This window comes from Strongylocentrotus purpuratus, unplaced genomic scaffold (genome assembly GCF_000002235.5).
Source record: "Strongylocentrotus purpuratus isolate Spur 01 unplaced genomic scaffold, Spur_5.0 spur5_scaffold_9, whole genome shotgun sequence".
Lineage (NCBI taxonomy): Eukaryota > Metazoa > Echinodermata > Echinoidea > Camarodonta > Strongylocentrotidae > Strongylocentrotus > Strongylocentrotus purpuratus.
Genome location: NW_022145615.1, coordinates 5435178 through 5453786, shown reverse-complemented (window position 1 = coordinate 5453786; position 18609 = coordinate 5435178). Strand labels below are relative to the sequence as shown.

General features: G+C 35.4%; 1 protein-coding gene across 1 annotated transcript in view; it reads right to left on the bottom strand.

The window, feature by feature from the left end:
* The window catches only part of LOC592450 (calcium/calmodulin-dependent protein kinase type IV), a 43408-nt gene that overhangs the window by 23517 nt on the left and 1282 nt on the right, over window positions 1–18609 (bottom strand). The window contains exons 2-3 of the mRNA XM_030976957.1: window positions 16974–17052; window positions 15836–15898 (exon numbers count right to left, since the gene is read on the bottom strand). Coding sequence (XP_030832817.1) covers window positions 15836–15898; window positions 16974–17052 — 142 coding nt within the window. The remainder of the gene's footprint in view (window positions 1–15835; window positions 15899–16973; window positions 17053–18609) is intronic.

Genomic DNA, 18609 nt, shown 5'->3' with positions numbered 1-18609 from the left:
CATATAATATTCAGGTAAGGCCAGGGAAACCATATTTCTACAGGATGTTTTTTGTCCCTGCTCACTTCTTATTTCAGCTCGCCTTCATTTCTTTCTTTTTTTCTTCTTCTTTCTTTTTATTTTCATCAGACACAAAACTAAGAACAAGCTGTACAAATTTAGAGAAATGTGAGGAAAAAATCCTCCATATAGTCTAATTTTCAATTTGGTTTTAGTATAGATCTGCAAGATGAGTTCTAACATTTTCACAAAATTGTATTACAAAACTGCTGTTGGAATTGATGTGCACCATCCATTCTGAAAAACAAAAAATCCATAAGAAAAACATGATAAAAATTCTATTTGCCTAGACTTGACCTACAACATGTAAATTTTGGGGTGTTTGTTGTAAGAGGTATTTATTGAAAAATTCAAACAAAACTGAAAGTTCAAAAACTCGTTCAAACATGGGTAGTATCGTTAAATACCAACAAAGACAGGTGCATACACATTGTGGATTGTTTAAATTTAATTTAATACAGTACAAAACTTGAGTCGGCCTACTCCAATACAAATTCTACTCTGAATCAGGGTCAATAATATTTCTTCATTTCATTTTAGAATTTGAATTATTTTTGTAATCAAATACATTTTAATTGAGGTATATAAGTACATTGTAATTAGAATGTATCTTTTTGCTAATATTGACCTGATAACCCATCATTACCTTTAAGCTATGGACTACATTGAACAAGATTCAATATAAATTATCATAATATTTGTTAGTGTGGTGTCAAATAGTAAATCTTCAGTTGAGCGCCAAAAGGGCTTTAACACTGAATGAAAGCCCTTCTGTCTCTCAGTACACAATACCTGCATGAAAGATGGTGTATTTACAATGTTAGATGGAGTGTCTGTGCCTTTAAGAAGAGCTTATTTCCAATTCCTAGTAGCCTCTAGCAAACCAAGCAAGCGCAGACTAAATACAAATTTACAGTTCATCATTCATCGACATGTCTCTTCTTACTGTGCCCCTGCAATACTCATAAACAGGAGAGGTTGAGAGGGGCCACATATGAATGCACAGGCACCGAGCTTTAATATAGGCCTGTCCTCATCAGCTCGAGATTGCCAAATAACCCCTATTTTAACTATCCCAATCGCAAATTATCGAGCTAATTTGCATCGTCATCAGCCCGCAGTTGCATTTAGCGGGATATTTGGTCGAGATAATCATCCCAAGATATCTTGGGTGGTTTTGCAGAATATCCTGCTATATGCCCGGTGCATCTTCACCAGCCCAAAGACTAGCACTATGCGCAAACGCTGAGCAAAACATCTCAAGCTAATTTCTCAAGCTGATGAAGACGCGGTTTGCAACTTTGGGAATTTTTCCCAAATCAGATATAGTAGGCTATTTGATAATCTCGAGCTGATGAAGACATACCTCATGTGGGGTTGGAAAGTTCATCTGGACATTTTGTATGAAGGCCGGTACCTCAAACAATAAACATGAAGATAGAATGGACTACTAAAGGAAACATAAGGTTTCTTAAAAATACTCTCACTGGAATTTGAGTATGAACATTCAATTCATAATGATTTGAATAAATACTGTTGGTCTTCAATTAGTATTTACATGTATATATCTTGATTTCTATTAAACATTTAATGAATTAGTATGAACTTTTGATTTATAGTCCCAAGGCTCTATCTACATGTGGAAAAGGGAAAGGAAATTCTAGAAGATATAAAGTGATTTGTACACATGTAAAACTGTGGAATGCAATGTATGGACACCCCCTGCCCTTCCCCTGCCAAAAAAGTGGGGGGGGGGGGAATGATTTATAATTAATCTCAAGTTTGTTTTATGGATACAAAATGGTGCCAATATCCAACATCTGTGCACACTTCATTGAGCTCACACCCTGTTATTCATGACCACTAACATAAGACAAAATATAATTACAAAATTAAACTACTAACCAAAAATATGTGCTTAATTTAATAGAAATAAAGTGTGCACTAACTGGATATAAATGATTCAAACAATTGAATCAAACAATTACCAAACACTTGATAACTACCATCTAGACAGGAAAGAAGTATTATGCATGGAAATAAAAGTGGTTCAAAACACAATTTATTAGAGAATACCAGTTTTCACAAACTTGTTTACCTAATGTAATCACACAATACGCCATCATTACTCTGCAGATAGCATCTGCAGGCTATGACAAAGTGCATCTATTTTTGTCAAAAGGACATTCTGACGTCCAGCCTCCCGCTTGGAAACTGTCTAAATTTACTGCGCTTGGTGCTTTCAAAGTGGGTCACAGCTTTTGCATGAGGAAAAACATGATTTTCGAGAGACGTTTGTCTCCCATTTCTTCGCTGCCCGTCCGTGCGGCCGTCAAGCCTGCCATGTTCTTTGATACATAGAATAAACATGCCCTAGAAAGTCAGCTCAGCTGCCGTACATGCACTCCTGCAAATCATATGCAGACACCACCTCAACTTCCTCCTTTTTACTTGCTCGTTCTTGAACATTCACCCTCTCACTCACTCTCTCTTTCTCTCCCTCCCTCTCTCTCTCTCTCTCTCTCTCTCTCTTTCTTTCTCCCTCTCTCTTTCTTTCTCTTTCTCTCTTCCCCCTCTCTATCTCTTTCTCTCCTTTTCTCTCTCTATCTCTCTCTTTCTCTCCCTCCCTCTCTCCCCATATGTATGCAACTATGTATTTATCTATCTATGTTTCTATACATATACCTCACTATCTTGACCTTGCTCTCGATTCTACAATTATTCTCTAATTTCTCTGTTATATCTCTCTGACTTTCCATGTCTCTACTTAATATATGTGCCATGGTACATTCCCTGTAGTTTATATATCAACACGTATAAAGAGCATGTGTATTTTTTGGTTTAATGTGATGTGAATCTCCTTTTCTCCCTCGTCTTTCTTAATATTATCCTTATCACCGATAGTTCCTCTAACTTTTTCTCCCCTCTCCCTTTTTACAATTTTCATAAACAATGTCGAGCAATGTATATATTTGTCTAATAGTATGCGTGCCAGTATGCACAATTTCACATGACATTTATGTATCATCAATCTATGGTTTACTGCGAATGAAACCGTTTTTTTAAACATCCCAACCTACATTGTATTACCCAACTGACATTTTCATAAACACATTACATTCGCCCATTAAATCCTTACCTCAAAGAAGAACATTTCAAAGGCAAAGAAGTGAAAATCACACGCCAGAAGGGCTTTAACTCATCCCCTTTCAAATTAAAACACAATTAAAGCTCTTTTGACTCTCAGCGATTGGAACCCAGGATGAGAAAACGGCACCATTGCATAAATTGATGAAATGCCACTAACCACAGTTTTGCAACATTTCATCAGCCCCGCATACATACTGAACACTGTCATTGAGTAAGTGATGCGGCAAGGCAAAGCTGCATACTGTACTGAAGGCTTAAATGTGTGTGGTGAAAAAAGGCTGGTGTAGGAGATCAATGGAATTGATCAAATTGCATTTTGAAGTGCTGATAATGGAAAAAAGTGTTGCATACGTCCAATTAAAATGGAACCCTTATCAAGATAAATGTTACGCACTTTACAATGAAATCAAGATAACAGCTTCAAATTAACATTATGGAATGAGGCTTGCATTATCCTGAGACGATAAATTGAACAAATATGTAAAAGGTTTGCAAATGAAGCACGCTAACTGGAGAAATGATCATGTACAATGTAACATTCCTTTAGAAGTACTTTACTTCATTATGAAACACAGCTGTATAAATGCATGCATTTACATTTATATACTTGTACAAGCTTTTATCAGACCCATATGTGCATATTGACGTTGGGAAGAGTATCAACACATTGTGATCTGCATGTACACATGTAGTTTATCAGTTTATGTGTGTGACTGCTGTCAGCTGAAGATATGAACATATCATTCATAATCAGTTTTTTTTTCTTCAAACACCGTTGTCTTTCATGGTATAATACCCTGACAATCATATTACTTGGCATAAAGGAGGTTAGTGGATTTCTGTCGTACAGGTGCACACTGAAGACATTAGTAATAATAATATTCCGTTCTTGTATAGGGCATATCATTTTATGATATAATGTCCCTAAGTGTTTCCGAAGAGCATCAGAAGTCATTACCCGGCTATAGATCCAGATGCTGAATTACTAGAACTATGGGGTATTTTAACAAAATCTTGATTTCTTTTAACCAAATACTGATTACATCCATTCATTGTGTTTAAATGTACATTACAATAAAATGTATGAGTATACAAAATATGTTGAAAGTGGATGTTCAGCATCCACTGTACCGGTACACGCATGATACAGTTATGTGGCACAGTGTAACATTTTTTTTTAAAGAAAAGATGTACGTTATGAGAGTTAAAATGTACATGTACATTTATGCCTAAAATATCAGCATGTATATGTGTACATGTACATGAAGACCTTGCAAATATCTTGTTCAGATCTATGTTAATAGGGCAGTATTCCATTTCAAAGTCAACATGATACTCCAAACTCAGAACTACAATGTACTTAATGTACATGTACATGTAAACATATCGGTATGTATCAAGTTACAATTTTTCTGGAACATCGTACTCATACCACATTACCCCAAAATAATTAACTCTGTGGTCGGATTACCTCTCTGAATCCACAGATAATGTTACAATCAAGCTACATACCACATTTATGAGGGAACATGATGAACATGTGTATGTATGTATGTACATGATTTAAGGATAATTAATTGTGATAACATAGCGGTTTTAATCGTATTAAATTTGAAATGTATCTGCAATCTACTTGAGTACATAATTATGTACATGTAGTACATGTTTACATACTGTACATCTCATTTGTACTGCCTGTACAAGGTAAGCCCAACGTTCCTGCAACAAGCGATACGTGTCAGTTTCCTACACAAGCTGAATCTGTAAATTCAACCAATCCTACAATAGTCCACATACCCTAACCCTTAATATAACCTAGAACCCGCATTCAAACCATACTCTATTTCATCTCTAACCCTATACACCTTTTACAAATACAACTGGAACAAATGTTTGATCACCTACAGGTAATATCTCTACATATACAATGTTTAAATCAATTTCAATAAAAGGGCAAAATAAAAGCATGTACACTGTACCTACTGTACATGTATGATTTCTTTGACTAGGGAAAAAATAATAAATTGGTTAATATACATGAAGCAAATTGGTCGGTAAATTTGATTGAGTAAATTAGGCCACTTCATCATGAAATTTACTGGAAGGCCAAATACATTCATCAATAAAACCCATCTGAAAATTGCTCCCGCCTAGAGAGAGAGAGAGAGATGATGTGTCCTTAACGAAGAAGTTAATTAACTGATTGCAACACCACGTTCGGAATCGCTTCGCTTACCTATTCATGTTCGTCAGAGATACATGTATGGGGTGAGAATCAAAGGCCACTTGACTTGTTGCTATGGTAACATGTATAAATACCAAGTCAAATTGATTCTATGTTTCTTGTCCCCTTCCAACACACTTCTTTTTTTCTTTATTTCATATCTTAGATTTGAAATGAAATTAATAGATAATTAAGGCAAATCTACATGAGCATGTACAGGTAGATTAAACAAAGTAACACAAAATTGTGGGGGGAGGAGTTTGGCTACAATTGTGATAATTGTAGCAAATGAATTTGATATCACAGAAAAAGCTATATGTAGTTCACAGTCAAATTGTAAAAACTCATAGAATTCATATATGGTAAATAAATATGGAGATAAATGGAGATAAATTAAGCTTCAAAATTTGCATTTCTAAAAAATATGAATAGTCCTGAAGCTTAAAATGCATGTTTGAAGTTCCTAAACATAATTTCATTTTACCCTCTTGAGGGAAACAAACAGGGTTTTTTAAACAGAGCAAAATACTACTCAGTGTATCCCTCTGCATAGTATTCAACATAAATGTGTCATCAAATAGCACACTTGTAACCATGGTAACATATTTAATGTGATGCTAATCATGAAAACCTAAATTTCTGCCTTGGGGGATGTTTCCTATAGGGGGGACTCATCACACCCAAAAATGCTCTATATATGTCTGCGGTTTCATGTCGGCATACTGCATCTAAAAAAGATAAAAAAATGACTGGTTGGAATGAAGTTTGCCCATTTCCAGTGTTACTTGGAATGGGGGGGGGGGGGCTACCCATTGAGAATATGATCGTGCCCGTTTCACAACGACTACATGTAAGTTGGACTTTAAGTTGGATTTAACTATATTCATGACACTGGTTGCTCTCTTCATTGGTCTCTCAGTTATCATCTTTAGATAATATTTTTTCCTTCAACAATGAATTATCAAAAAATGTAAATTCTGTGGATTTGTTACCATTTTTTGTACATGTACGTCCTTCGAGAGAACAATGCCAGCAAATGGTGAGAGCAAACAGCGGCATGAACGGCCTGCCATAGTTAAGTCCAACATAAAGTCGATCTCAGTCTTTGTGAAACACGCCCCTGGTGTGGAATTGAGGTGAGATGGAGGGGGAGGACAATTGGCCGGACATGACAGAGGACAACCTTGTGATCTAAAGAGGCGCAGATGCTGAGTCTATTACCCCTTTACGCTCCCTCCGATTCCCTTAGGGTAACGCACACCGCGCAAGGGCAAATCCTTCCCAAGAATCAATTTTGCACAAGTACCGTCCATAAATATCCCAGGCCATTTTCATAACGTTTGACTGTGCATCCTTTGCCCATGCATACACAACAAAAAGTTTATGTGTACATGTAGCTATAAAGTAAAGACGTCACCTGATTTCATGTCGGTGTTGCCAAAAAACGAATTCCCTTTCACCATGTCGATTGCCAGTTGATGCACAGCATGCAATATGAAAATGTACAATAGTCATGTTACAAGCTATAATTTGATTCTTTTCTTGTTCAAGAATATAATAACTGAAAAGAAATGCATGCTAAATGTACATTAAGCGTCAACATAAAATGTAGACACCGGCCTTATTACATGGTTAATTAATGAAGTTTAAATCATGAAATATTCAAGTCTATTCACCACTCCTTGCCCTTCCTCGTTGCTCCTGCGCTCTTTCTCTCTCACTCTCTCTCTTCCTCTCTTAATTCCTCATTCCCCCTCTCTCTCTCTCTCTCTCTCTCTCTCTCATTATTATGATCTCTTTCCCTCTCTCAGCAACAAATAGCCTATGATTATGCACTTCATTCCCATGTCGTAAATATGGACTTCAAACATACCCACGCATCGGAAGATAAACCAAAAATGGAAAATCTTTCAAATCCTCATCTACATGTACAGCAAAATGAGATAAGAAGTGGTTGACCCGTTCCCCATATCTGCGTCAAGATGTCATGTGACATACTTGAACAGGAATTCACATGTAAACACCATCTCTAACAAAACTTAGTTCAAATTTAAGTATAGGGGTGATTATAGTGTACAAGTAAATAAAGTGTATAACCTACATGCACAGTAGTACAGTTGGAAATAAATATGTTGCATGTCTTTTCAATTCTGTTTGAAGAAAGTAAAAATACATCTTGACTGCTACTTTTTGAAAACAAACCTGATAGATCCAAAATTTAATTGGATAAGCTAAACAGTTTTATTTTCAATTACATTATTTTCAAATACATTTTTTTTCTTATCAGTGATCAATTGTAAATTGTTCAGGAATCGTCTGTTCAGAGCGAGAAGGGCATAAAGTCAAAGGCTTTACATCATCTCCCTTTTGAAGCTCAGCAGACAGAAAGTCCACTTTGAATGTGATGTATGATTTACTAAAATATACATTGATATTCATCATATCCTCATTTGTAATGTACATGATGTATGATAGCAGGCATTCTATACCTTTTATTCATGAAGGACCTTCCTATTTAGAAATCAATGGATAACCCTAGAAATGACATTTACATGAAAGAAGTTGTTGATTCAAACAGACCCACTAAAATCTAATGCACTGGTTTTCATTTTAAGTTCAGTCAGTCTGAACTCCTTAACCTTTACATTTCATTTTCCTGTACTCACTGAAATTGATTTTTAGATGGGTGGAGGATTTGTTGCTCTTGAGAGTGCACATGCATGTAGATGCAAAAATATGAATCAATATACAAACTGCGCAGTTAATTTAAGCCTGAATGTCAATACCACACATATACAATCATAGTACAGCCCCTTCAGAGAGTCCCTTCAAACATTCATGTGGGACTTTAAAGGTATAGACTAGTTTTGGAAATGCCCCCCTCTCAAAAAATGAAATGGAAGTATCTTATTTAATACCAATCATGTGAAAGAAAATGTTTTGACTAATACGTGATGATACAAATTTTGCCAGGAAACCACCTACTAATTGATATGTTTGGTAAAATGTCATATATCGATCCGGCATGGATAGAAATCGCGTCGTCCCATAAACATCTTTCTGTGTACAGTGCTTGTAGCTTTAGCAAGACTGGGCCAAGTTTCTTATCATTTTGATGATTCCAGAACCTTGCGGTACACACCAATACTTTTGCTAGATGATCAACCTTTTCTGATCGATTCCGCAAAGTTTCTTTCACAATGCAATCGCATGACCAGAACTGGTCTTTACCTTTAATATAAGGATCTGCAGAAATGCAATTACTAGATTTAAATGCCAACGGTGGGTCCATATTTTCTGACTGCCTCTGAAAACAATTGGATTACTGTGTTATGTAAATGAGAGTAGCCCTTCCTCCTTCAAACGTAGATGATGATGATGATAGTGATGGTGATGGATGGAGGGTGGAAAGCCGCAAGCGTTGGGTAGGGCAAGAGTATGAACGGAGTTCATTCTACATGTCTATTTGAACATGTACATGTACAATGGATCTGAAAAGTTATGATCGAGCAGTATTGCTCAGTGTTAACTTATAGAACTCTTCTAGTTTTATATTCAATGCTGAAGATAAAGTCTTTGTTAGCTTGTTTGTTTGTTTTTGTATCTTTTTTTAAATGGGTTAAAAGTAGTCAAATGACTTGAGTGGGTATAATATAAAGGTACATCTAAAGATGATAACATTTTTATGTTTACCTTACATTGTGGGATAAAAGATTGAGAATATTTTATTAAAGGTATCTTGAAAGTACTATTTACGGGCCTTGACGGAATTTATAGCTTGTTCATGTTGTGCAATAATAGTTACCAAGAGCCATTAAATGTACAGGTACTATTATTTTATTTGTGTAACAGAACTACATGGCAAACTTCTACATGTATGTACAAATGTACATGGAGGTGTGCAATTTTTATCACAACATATTACAATAGAATTTCCATTCTTGCAGGCCAACAATATCAAAGCTTTTGACAGACCACTTTTATCAAAGCAGCAGACATCCAAAGTTAATCTACTTTGTAGAAAATACAAGTAAAATGTAGCATTCAACAGGGTACCCAACAAGGAAAGCCCACTCAGGCATATATCCTAATAGAGCTCAATTCAGGTGCAAAATTGAACTTTATCGGTCCTAATATTCTCCTCGATGCAAGCACTTTAGAAAATCAGATTTGCATTTTGCACATTCCGTGAGCAAATCGATGAATTCACATGAGCAAAATTTTTCTCAATAGCAAGAAAGCGGTGAACTATCATGGTATTATAATGAGATTATTACAGATTCCGTATGAAATTACTATCAATAAAAGAAAATGAAAAAAATTATAGATTGTAGCATTCACAAGCAATTGTAAACAAAGTCGTTTTGCAAGTTTGTTGTTAATTACTGAATCATCAAGTTTGAGGTGTGTGCACAATTTCAATTGAAAGGGCCAAGGTCCTACAAGTTCTAATCAGTGCACATTGAACCAAATCCACTACAGGTTTACGGACCAGAAACATTATGCATGAAATGACACCGATTTAATTCATCATAATCAGTGAAATTCAGCGGTGCATAATTGTTTACATACATTGTATATGTCTGGTCATTAATTGTATTTAAAGGTACTTTTTCCTATTTGGACATATCATGAAAGTACTTTGATGTACTGTAAAATTAACATGACGTTCCTCATGTCATAAATATACTGAGTATCAATATTTTAAAAAGCAAATGTTGTACCATTGACATGTTTGTATGTTGTTACATACAGTATCTTTAAATTACTTGTTCGATACAGGAGACACTATGAATATGACTGACAAAGAAAGCGGACAAAATATACAGTTCCTCAGGTAGACAAAGTAACATCCCTTCACTGCTATTGTGTAAAAATGTGTAGAACAGGTGTCACATGCATATTCACCTTTTTACATAATAGCAGTGAAGGGATGTTCCTTTTTCTACCTGAGGAACTGTATATTTTGTCCGCTTTCTTTGTCCGTCATGGTCATAGTGAGATAACTGTAATTCATGAGAAGCAATTTGTTGCTTGAATTTGAAATAGCATCATTGCAATTAATCCTACCTGTACCACTGTTACACATCAAGTATGCAGCTCAGTACAACAACTATGCTGCCATTCTCATTCTTATGCTAATTCTAAGTCTACTAACCAATACAATTACTTAATACTGCCTCGCCAAGTACCTTTAGATGACTGAATTCATTGCTGAATATCTTCATGTCTTGTAACCATAGCAACCCGTCTAGATAGTTACATTCAGTGTAATGCACACAGGATTAAACTCACATTTAACTCACATTTATATACACATGTACGTATATTATCATTTGTCTAGGGGTGTGGAGAGGGAAGGAGAGGGAAAGAGAATGATGAAAGTATTAAGAGGTGGGCGTATACTGTAATGTACATGTAGATGTAGATGGCATTTGAAAATAAAGTGAAGGAGTGCCGTAATTGTCCATGGATCACTGCCTCCTATAGGGCTTGTTCAGTGGGGCTGCGTTGACTAGAGAGGGTATATGACTGCTAGTTTCATATCTTATGCACTTATTAATACACACAACCAAGTGTATGTACGTGCAAGTACTGATGTCTGCTTTTAAATGGATTAGTACTATATATGTACAATACAAAAGTACAATGCTGAGTAAAACTCCCAGTTTCTTGTCAGGTCATTTTTCAAATGGAAAGGAGAAAGCCATACATTTCAATTAACTAATCAGGGAAAAGAGTCTGCAAGGTACTTGCTAGGGACTCCTAATTGATTTATTTATTTCTTGTATAAATATGTCAAATTAATCAAACAGAAATGATTTACTATCTTCATGATTGCTAATAAGAGCTTCCATTTCATTTTTTGAAATTGTGGCATTTCCAATACTGGTCTTTACCTTTAAAGCATATCCTAAACCCATACAAAAAGGAGGAAAAACAAAACAACATAGGGTTTCAAATTAAACCATTAAAACATAAAATGTACATTCATGTACATCATGCACTTTCATCAAATAAAGAAAATGTGTCAGGCTCACACACATTTCTTTGAAATCTTGGTTTTTCTAATAATTATTCTACTCCTCTAAGAGATTCTTAGATTGTACATCTCCCTTTTGATACAATACATGTTATTCAAGTATGCAATGTACTGTTTCAAGTAGCATGACAAGTGCTTTCTCTTGTATTGTCTGAACCCGTTGAGGAGATCCTTGAGTCAATGTTTCCAGTCAAACACGTATTATATCATGAAAAGGAGATACGGTAAAACAAAATGAACTACACACTGCGTAACTCGGTGGCAAAAGGATTCACATATTTTGCTTAGTTTAAATTATAGTGAAGAGGCAAATTTATGCGTCAATCAATCAATAATTGGAGCATTTCAGACAGGAAAAGGTACAATAGAGCACAAAATAATTTAGCTCTGGAAAATTGGCAAATGCTCAGAGAAAGAAAAAGTGCAGACACGTAGCATATCACATTCGTACTGTACAGTGTACAAGGAACTTAAAACAGGTGTTCGTCTGTACAGAGCTTGCTAGAACTTCATCGTATGCAAAAAGAAAGGATTATTTAGTTTAACTGTAAAAGTGGTCAGGCCTTTCATGCTCAACCATTCTATCTCATTTGGGGGATAATTTTACAACATTCATGGACAATTTTCCCTTTTAATAGAAGCAAATCTTCTCCAATTCACAATTCTTAAGCCACTAGTGTTAGACCATGGAGCTACTCAGAGTAGGTCCATGGTTATACAGATTTTGCAGCATTTCTACACCCCCTATGAAGTTCTAACATCAGACTAGACTATGTCTCAAGCCCAGACGACAACAAACTCCAACTCAATTCTCCTGTAGCATTCATGTCTTTTGACAAATATAGGTGTAACATGGTGGAATATTGCTCATGTAGTCCTTCTCTCTTCTTGTTGTATTCTCTCTCTCTCTCTTTCTCTCTCTTTCTCTCTCTTTCTCTCTCTCTCTCTCTCTCTCTCTCTCTCTCTCTATCTTTATCTTTGTCCCTTTCTGCTGTATCTTTCTTTGTCTTAATTTGTTATAGATGTATTTATAAAATGTGCTGGCATGTCTAGTTGAAGCTATCTATTGAAGCTATCCTGTTCCCACACTGGGATATAGCCTTTATGACCCTATTGCCATTCACAGTATTAATCCATCCTGTTCGATACAATACTAGACTTTAATGCCATTCATAAATCTGTAATAATAGAGATTAAGCTCTATGAAAGGGGATTTAGATATCAGACGGGCTCTTTGTGGTCATTCATGCTTTGTGACTATTCTTAGAAATATGCTCTTTGAAGAACACCTCATAGGACTGTGTCTTTGGCCATGAGTGGTGACCTTGAACCAATAAGAGTAGAGTTTTAGATTAGACCCCTTCCCCCTTTTTAAAGTAATGACCAATAAGATGATCGGAGGAAAAGTCGAGTATGAATGTTTAATGAGGTATAAAAGTAGTTTGCATGAATGTTTTGATCACTTGGCTCCACCCCGACTTGGTCTCCTCTACCTGTACCCCTGTCCTCCCATCTCCCTCAAGCTGTCCCTGCACTAACAACTAATTGCTGCATGTGAAAATCAACAAGTTCTGGACTCACAAGGTTATCGAAGTACAGCGTTGTTCCAGAATCGTTCAAGAAAGCCAAGTCACTTCAATCACCAAGTCGGGAAGATTCAACTAAATTATACAACATACTTCAAGGGAACTTAATCTGAAAGTGTCAGGAACTGATTGATAAGGAGGAACATTGATAGGAGGAACATTGATTGCAGATACGTCGGCAAATAGGTACCATTAACCCTATACCAATTCGATGCTGTGTTCCTGATTTTGATCCTGAGTTCCTGAATTTGATCCTGTCGTCCTGATCCCGCAACTGCGTTCCCGATTCCGTTCCCGTCTTCGACATCGTCATCTTTCCTGTTCCCATACCCGTAGCATCGTTGTCCATCTCTTCATCTCGTTCGTACACGGCTGAATCGGTACATCCACTCGAATCGCGAATAGTCTACCGCGCTGTATGTAAGTGGCCACAGTACTAACAATTTCTAACTAACCTCCCTCTTCCCAACCCTTAATGTCCCATTTATTTAGATTAACAAGTTAAGGCTTTTAAAGTATATTTTAGCTTAAGGTGTATTTTGATATTGATATATGTTGAAGAGAAGACAGAGATCTTCTGGATTATTGTTACTATTTTCATGACATTGTTTGATAATAAATACTGTTAGAAGAATAGTTGATACAGGTCAGTGATTGGTAAATAAACATATATGACACCTTAAATACTATATCGTGTCCCAGCGCTCTTATTCTTTGTCTTTATTTTATTCGGTGGTTTATTTGAACTAACCCCTCCCCCGAGTGGAAGTCATAGCTAGCGGACCAATACAAAAACCTGATTTCACTCGGAGCTCGATTCTACTATTTCATTATAATAGAAGACGGCGTGGTGTGGGCGGTTAGATAGGTCTTTGTGGTGTAAAGGGTGTGTCAGCATATTTCCCCCCACATAGATTATTTGATTATAAAGAAATCCACAAATTTAAGATATTTCTGACTGTTCCGGACATACAAAGCAATGCCACTTTTTCTATGTAGAAGAACTTGGTCATAGAATTTCTTCTTTTTTCAAATTATGTTTTTGTGAATTGAATCACAAAACTCAAGTTTAATGTGATTCAAAAACATCTAGTCTACATGATGTACAATGTACATGTAGTTGTTTGCAATAGGCCTGCATGTACTGTATGTGCAGAGGTGTTTGAATTTGATTTTCATCTTCATGTTGCTTACTTGCTTGATCCGCTCTATATAGGACAAAATGGAATGTCAGAAGCAGAATTCACTCCTCATTAGGATTACTACAGTACTTTACAATTACAGTGATCATGTAACTTGATGTAAAGCATGTCTTGTCCTGGTTTTGATTTCTATCTTTCATGTTCATTTATCAATGTATGGAATGAGTGCTTTAATGATTATGCCAAAACTGACAATCTTTTTTTCTTTGGTGTTACAATGTACAATCAAGATGCCTTTGCTTTTCATGTAACCTTTTTCCAGATTCAATCACAAAACACACAAAAAATCAGACAGACAAATTTTGTATGAACACAGGTCTTCTGTTTTGGTTTGAAGTTTCAGTGCATTTTACCAGAGGTTTAAAATAAACAAAAGCATTTCCACTGATTCGTTCATTCAAGTCATTGAGCATTTTTCCTGGACTTTGCACTGACTCACAGTAAGAGGGTTAAACAACAAAAGCATTACTTGATTCAATGTGAACAGATCCCTTTCAATATGCAGGATATCCTTGATGGCCGGGCCATTGAATTTCAGATGGAAGCTAGCTAGCTAGGGCAGCCTCAAATCAAATTACTTTAGATTGAGTTCTTACACCTCACACACACTTCCTGTTATGATGCAAGATTATCTAACCATGGAGTTGACCTACATGTACCGGTATACAGAATCTTCTCATAAATAATTCCACACTCCCTCCCACTGTTAATAATATTTATACATGTTCACTGTACATGTATGTGTGGTGCCAAAACATTTGAATGAGCACTGTAAATCAGGGCTCAACATAGATTCATGAGTAGTGCTGTGACAAATAAGGGTCTTCATGTTATACATGTAGGTTTAGGGTTTAAAGATAAGGTATAGAATTTGGTCCAAAGTTGTAGTTACAGGGCAATTCAACCCTTGTAGTAATTGTATTTGTATGAAAGCAGAATAATAACATATATAGAAATTTGGCGAAAGTTTGAAATATGTTGGACCAATAATAGGAACGTTATGAATGTTTGAAATATGAGATCCCTATTAAAGTCGATGGTCAGTGGATTGTGACGTAGTCACAGATATTTAATCTATGAAAGTTAACGTGGAGTAGCATTTATACAGATAAATGTAAAAGGTTCATAATAAGCAGTTATCAAGTTGTTTGTGCATGGCCCCCTTTTGTGTTAATGGGCTAACAGATCACCCTTGGTGGCCTGTGTGACAATAGCAACAACTGATACATCATAGAAGCTAAAAATCTACACCAAAAATGTTGTTTTCATTATAAGTGAATGTACACTGTATGTGAATGTACATGTTGCACAATAACCTGTTCATAACCAAAGTTGAAGAATTGCCATGGTTGCCTGCCAGCTATTAACAAACCAAATAAAAAGTTCAGCAAGACCTCTGTTGACTTTAGACTACAGTTTCTATACTTGTATGTTTAACTGTTCAATATTGACACAATCAAATAAAACGTGCATGAAAGAAGCATGCTCGCTGGTCACTGTAAATACATGTAAGGAAAACAAATTAAGGAGAGAGAGAGAGAGAGAGAGAGAAAATAGAAGGCAAACTTACAATGTGCGGATGGTTTATACTCTGCAATACACTGACTTCCGTTGTGAAGACTTTCATGTCAGCCTGGAAGGAAGAAAATGAAATGAATGAGTTCAATATTAGTAAATTATTACATTATTACATTATTACATTGATCAGCAAAAAGAAATTTAAAACGTAAATAAATAAATGGGAAATGAGGGCAGTTTGCCCTGGAGGCTCTTTCAAAAAGCCATTGCTCATGCATGAAAAAAGAGCCCACAATATAATTTATACACAAAAAACAAAATCGTTCTGTCAGCTGGTTGTAATAACACAAGGTAAATCTCTACATACAATAGGAAAGGCCATGTACATGATGCACTCAAGAGTGGCTTAAACCAATGAGTCAGTCAAAAATTATTCATCAATATCTACACTAAATGGTTGTCACTGTTCACAATTTTTTTCTTTTAATGTATGTACATGTATGTACAGTACATCATAAAAACAAGAAGAGCAACGATTCTACAAAATGAAAACAGTAAACTATGTTTGCTTTTGAGTGGAATAAACTAATATGAAAATGAAACTGAAACTAGGCCCATTTCCAAACTCAAGTCAAAATATAATGATTCTTTGTTTTTCTGCAGGAGAAGAGAAGAGAAGATATTTGTTTTAATATACAGACAAAAAAGAGAAAGTGAGTAAAGACGTGAACACTGTAAGAATTCCCTGGCCTTATGTAAATGAAAACAGTTAGAATTCTGGATGAAACCTGCCCTGAAGCTAATTAGTCATCACTAATCATTGAGAAGTATTAACATTACTTACTTGTTGGTATTGATATTTGACAATCAAGACAATTTAGACAGGAAATAAGACATTAAGCTCTACTCTCTGTTTCAATGTGATACTTATTACATGTACATTTAGTACTTTCCCTACTTGTTTAACTTCATATTTATCTCCATTGAAATGTTGCCAAATAATCAATATCAAATTTCACATTGCAATGAACATGAATGATACTGTCTTTGCAAACTACATACAAAAATAAAATATAAAAATGGGTTACAAAATATCTGTAATTCAATTGATACTCATGATTAACCAACTGCAGATTTTGTATTGTTCTCTTAATTTAAAAGAATTAAAATGACATACATTGTATACTTACAGTTTTCTTGACTTTCTTGACTGCAAATGGTCTATTTGTTCCTTTTTCAAAACATTTATGCACAACTGAAGTAGCTCCCCTGAAAAGAAAATAGATGATGATAGTATATTCCCATTTTATGTTTGTTCTTCTTGTTCCATCTTCAAAACTTACAAGCTACATGTACTTTAATACATTTCCATTGGCAGGCTAAGTTATAAACTAAACGGGAAAGCCCACAAATATTTTGATGTGTAAAAACGTCAAGGCATGTACATGTGTACATTATGTTCAGGTATGAATTCACTTTATAAGATGCTTTTGTAGGCCTATGAACTTGATATTAGCTGATTGGATATAATTTTAACTAAATTGTTAGATGTACGGTAACGCGAAATGCATAGAAAAAATAGTAGTCAAGCCTGTCAATTAAGGCCACCTTGACCTGCAGGAAACTCAAGAAGTGACAACTGTAGACAGGTGGATTTTTGAGACAGGTTCTACAACAAACATTTCCTTCAAGAGCCACACTGTAGGCAATATATGGATGATCACTGTACACAGGTGGCCTTTATACATGTAGAGAGGTTGTCACTTAATAAAGGTTTCACTGGACAAGTGGACATCCTTAAATTTGCCAAATGTCATAAATGATGTGCACTGTACATGTATTAATTTACAAATTCCTAATAATGGGAAATCCAGAATATTTGGTCTCTATCTGTCCCATACGTTACCAAGTACATGTATATTGGAATTGAGAGCTTAATAAGTATTGAAACTTTTATTTTCCTTGATATTAATTTTGGTATAATTTTTTTTTTTTTAAACAAAAAACTTGGTTTCTCACTCAGCCATGGAAAGTTGACAACTAAATTATTCAATACCCTTACCAAGATTTATTATCCTTTAAGTATGTGAAAATTGATTTTTCAAGATTTTATGTTTCTTGAGAATATGATATATATCATAGCTTACATCTAGAAGTATTCAACAAAGGCTCTTAATTCAACCAGTCCATCTTTCATTCTTGAGTTACGAAAAACACCATAAATAAATAACATCAAATTTACTAGGGTCATGAATAATTCAGATGTCAACTGTAAATAAATATTTGCATTTCTAGTGTAATGCAAGATTGCATTTTGATACAAGCCAGTGAAGCCCTTAACACTTTTTTCATATCAATGGGTAAAGTCAGGTATTACAAGTATGAATCAGACTCAGAAAAAGAAAATCTTGTCACCAATCATAAAACTTCAACTTCATTCCTATCTTACTTTACTTTACTTTTACTTTAATACACGATGTTGTAGGTCTAAGCCTGTTCATCGATCCAGGATTCTTCCATGGTTACTGCTATTTGTGGAGGGAGGAGGTTGTGTAATTAACATGAGACAATTTAGACAACACCTAGACTGGCTCATACAAAAGGCTTACATTCCTTGACCAGTGACTATCAATTCTATTCTTAAATGAGTTTACCGACCCAGCTGCCACAACGTTTTCTGGGAGACCATTCCACAGTTCCACCACTCTATTGCTAAAAAAGTATTTTCTTATATCTAGCCTTGAATATTTCTTTTCAAGTTTTCTGGAGTGACCTCGAGTTCTATCTTCTGTACTCATCTTGAAGGGAATCTCTTGCACAGTGTAC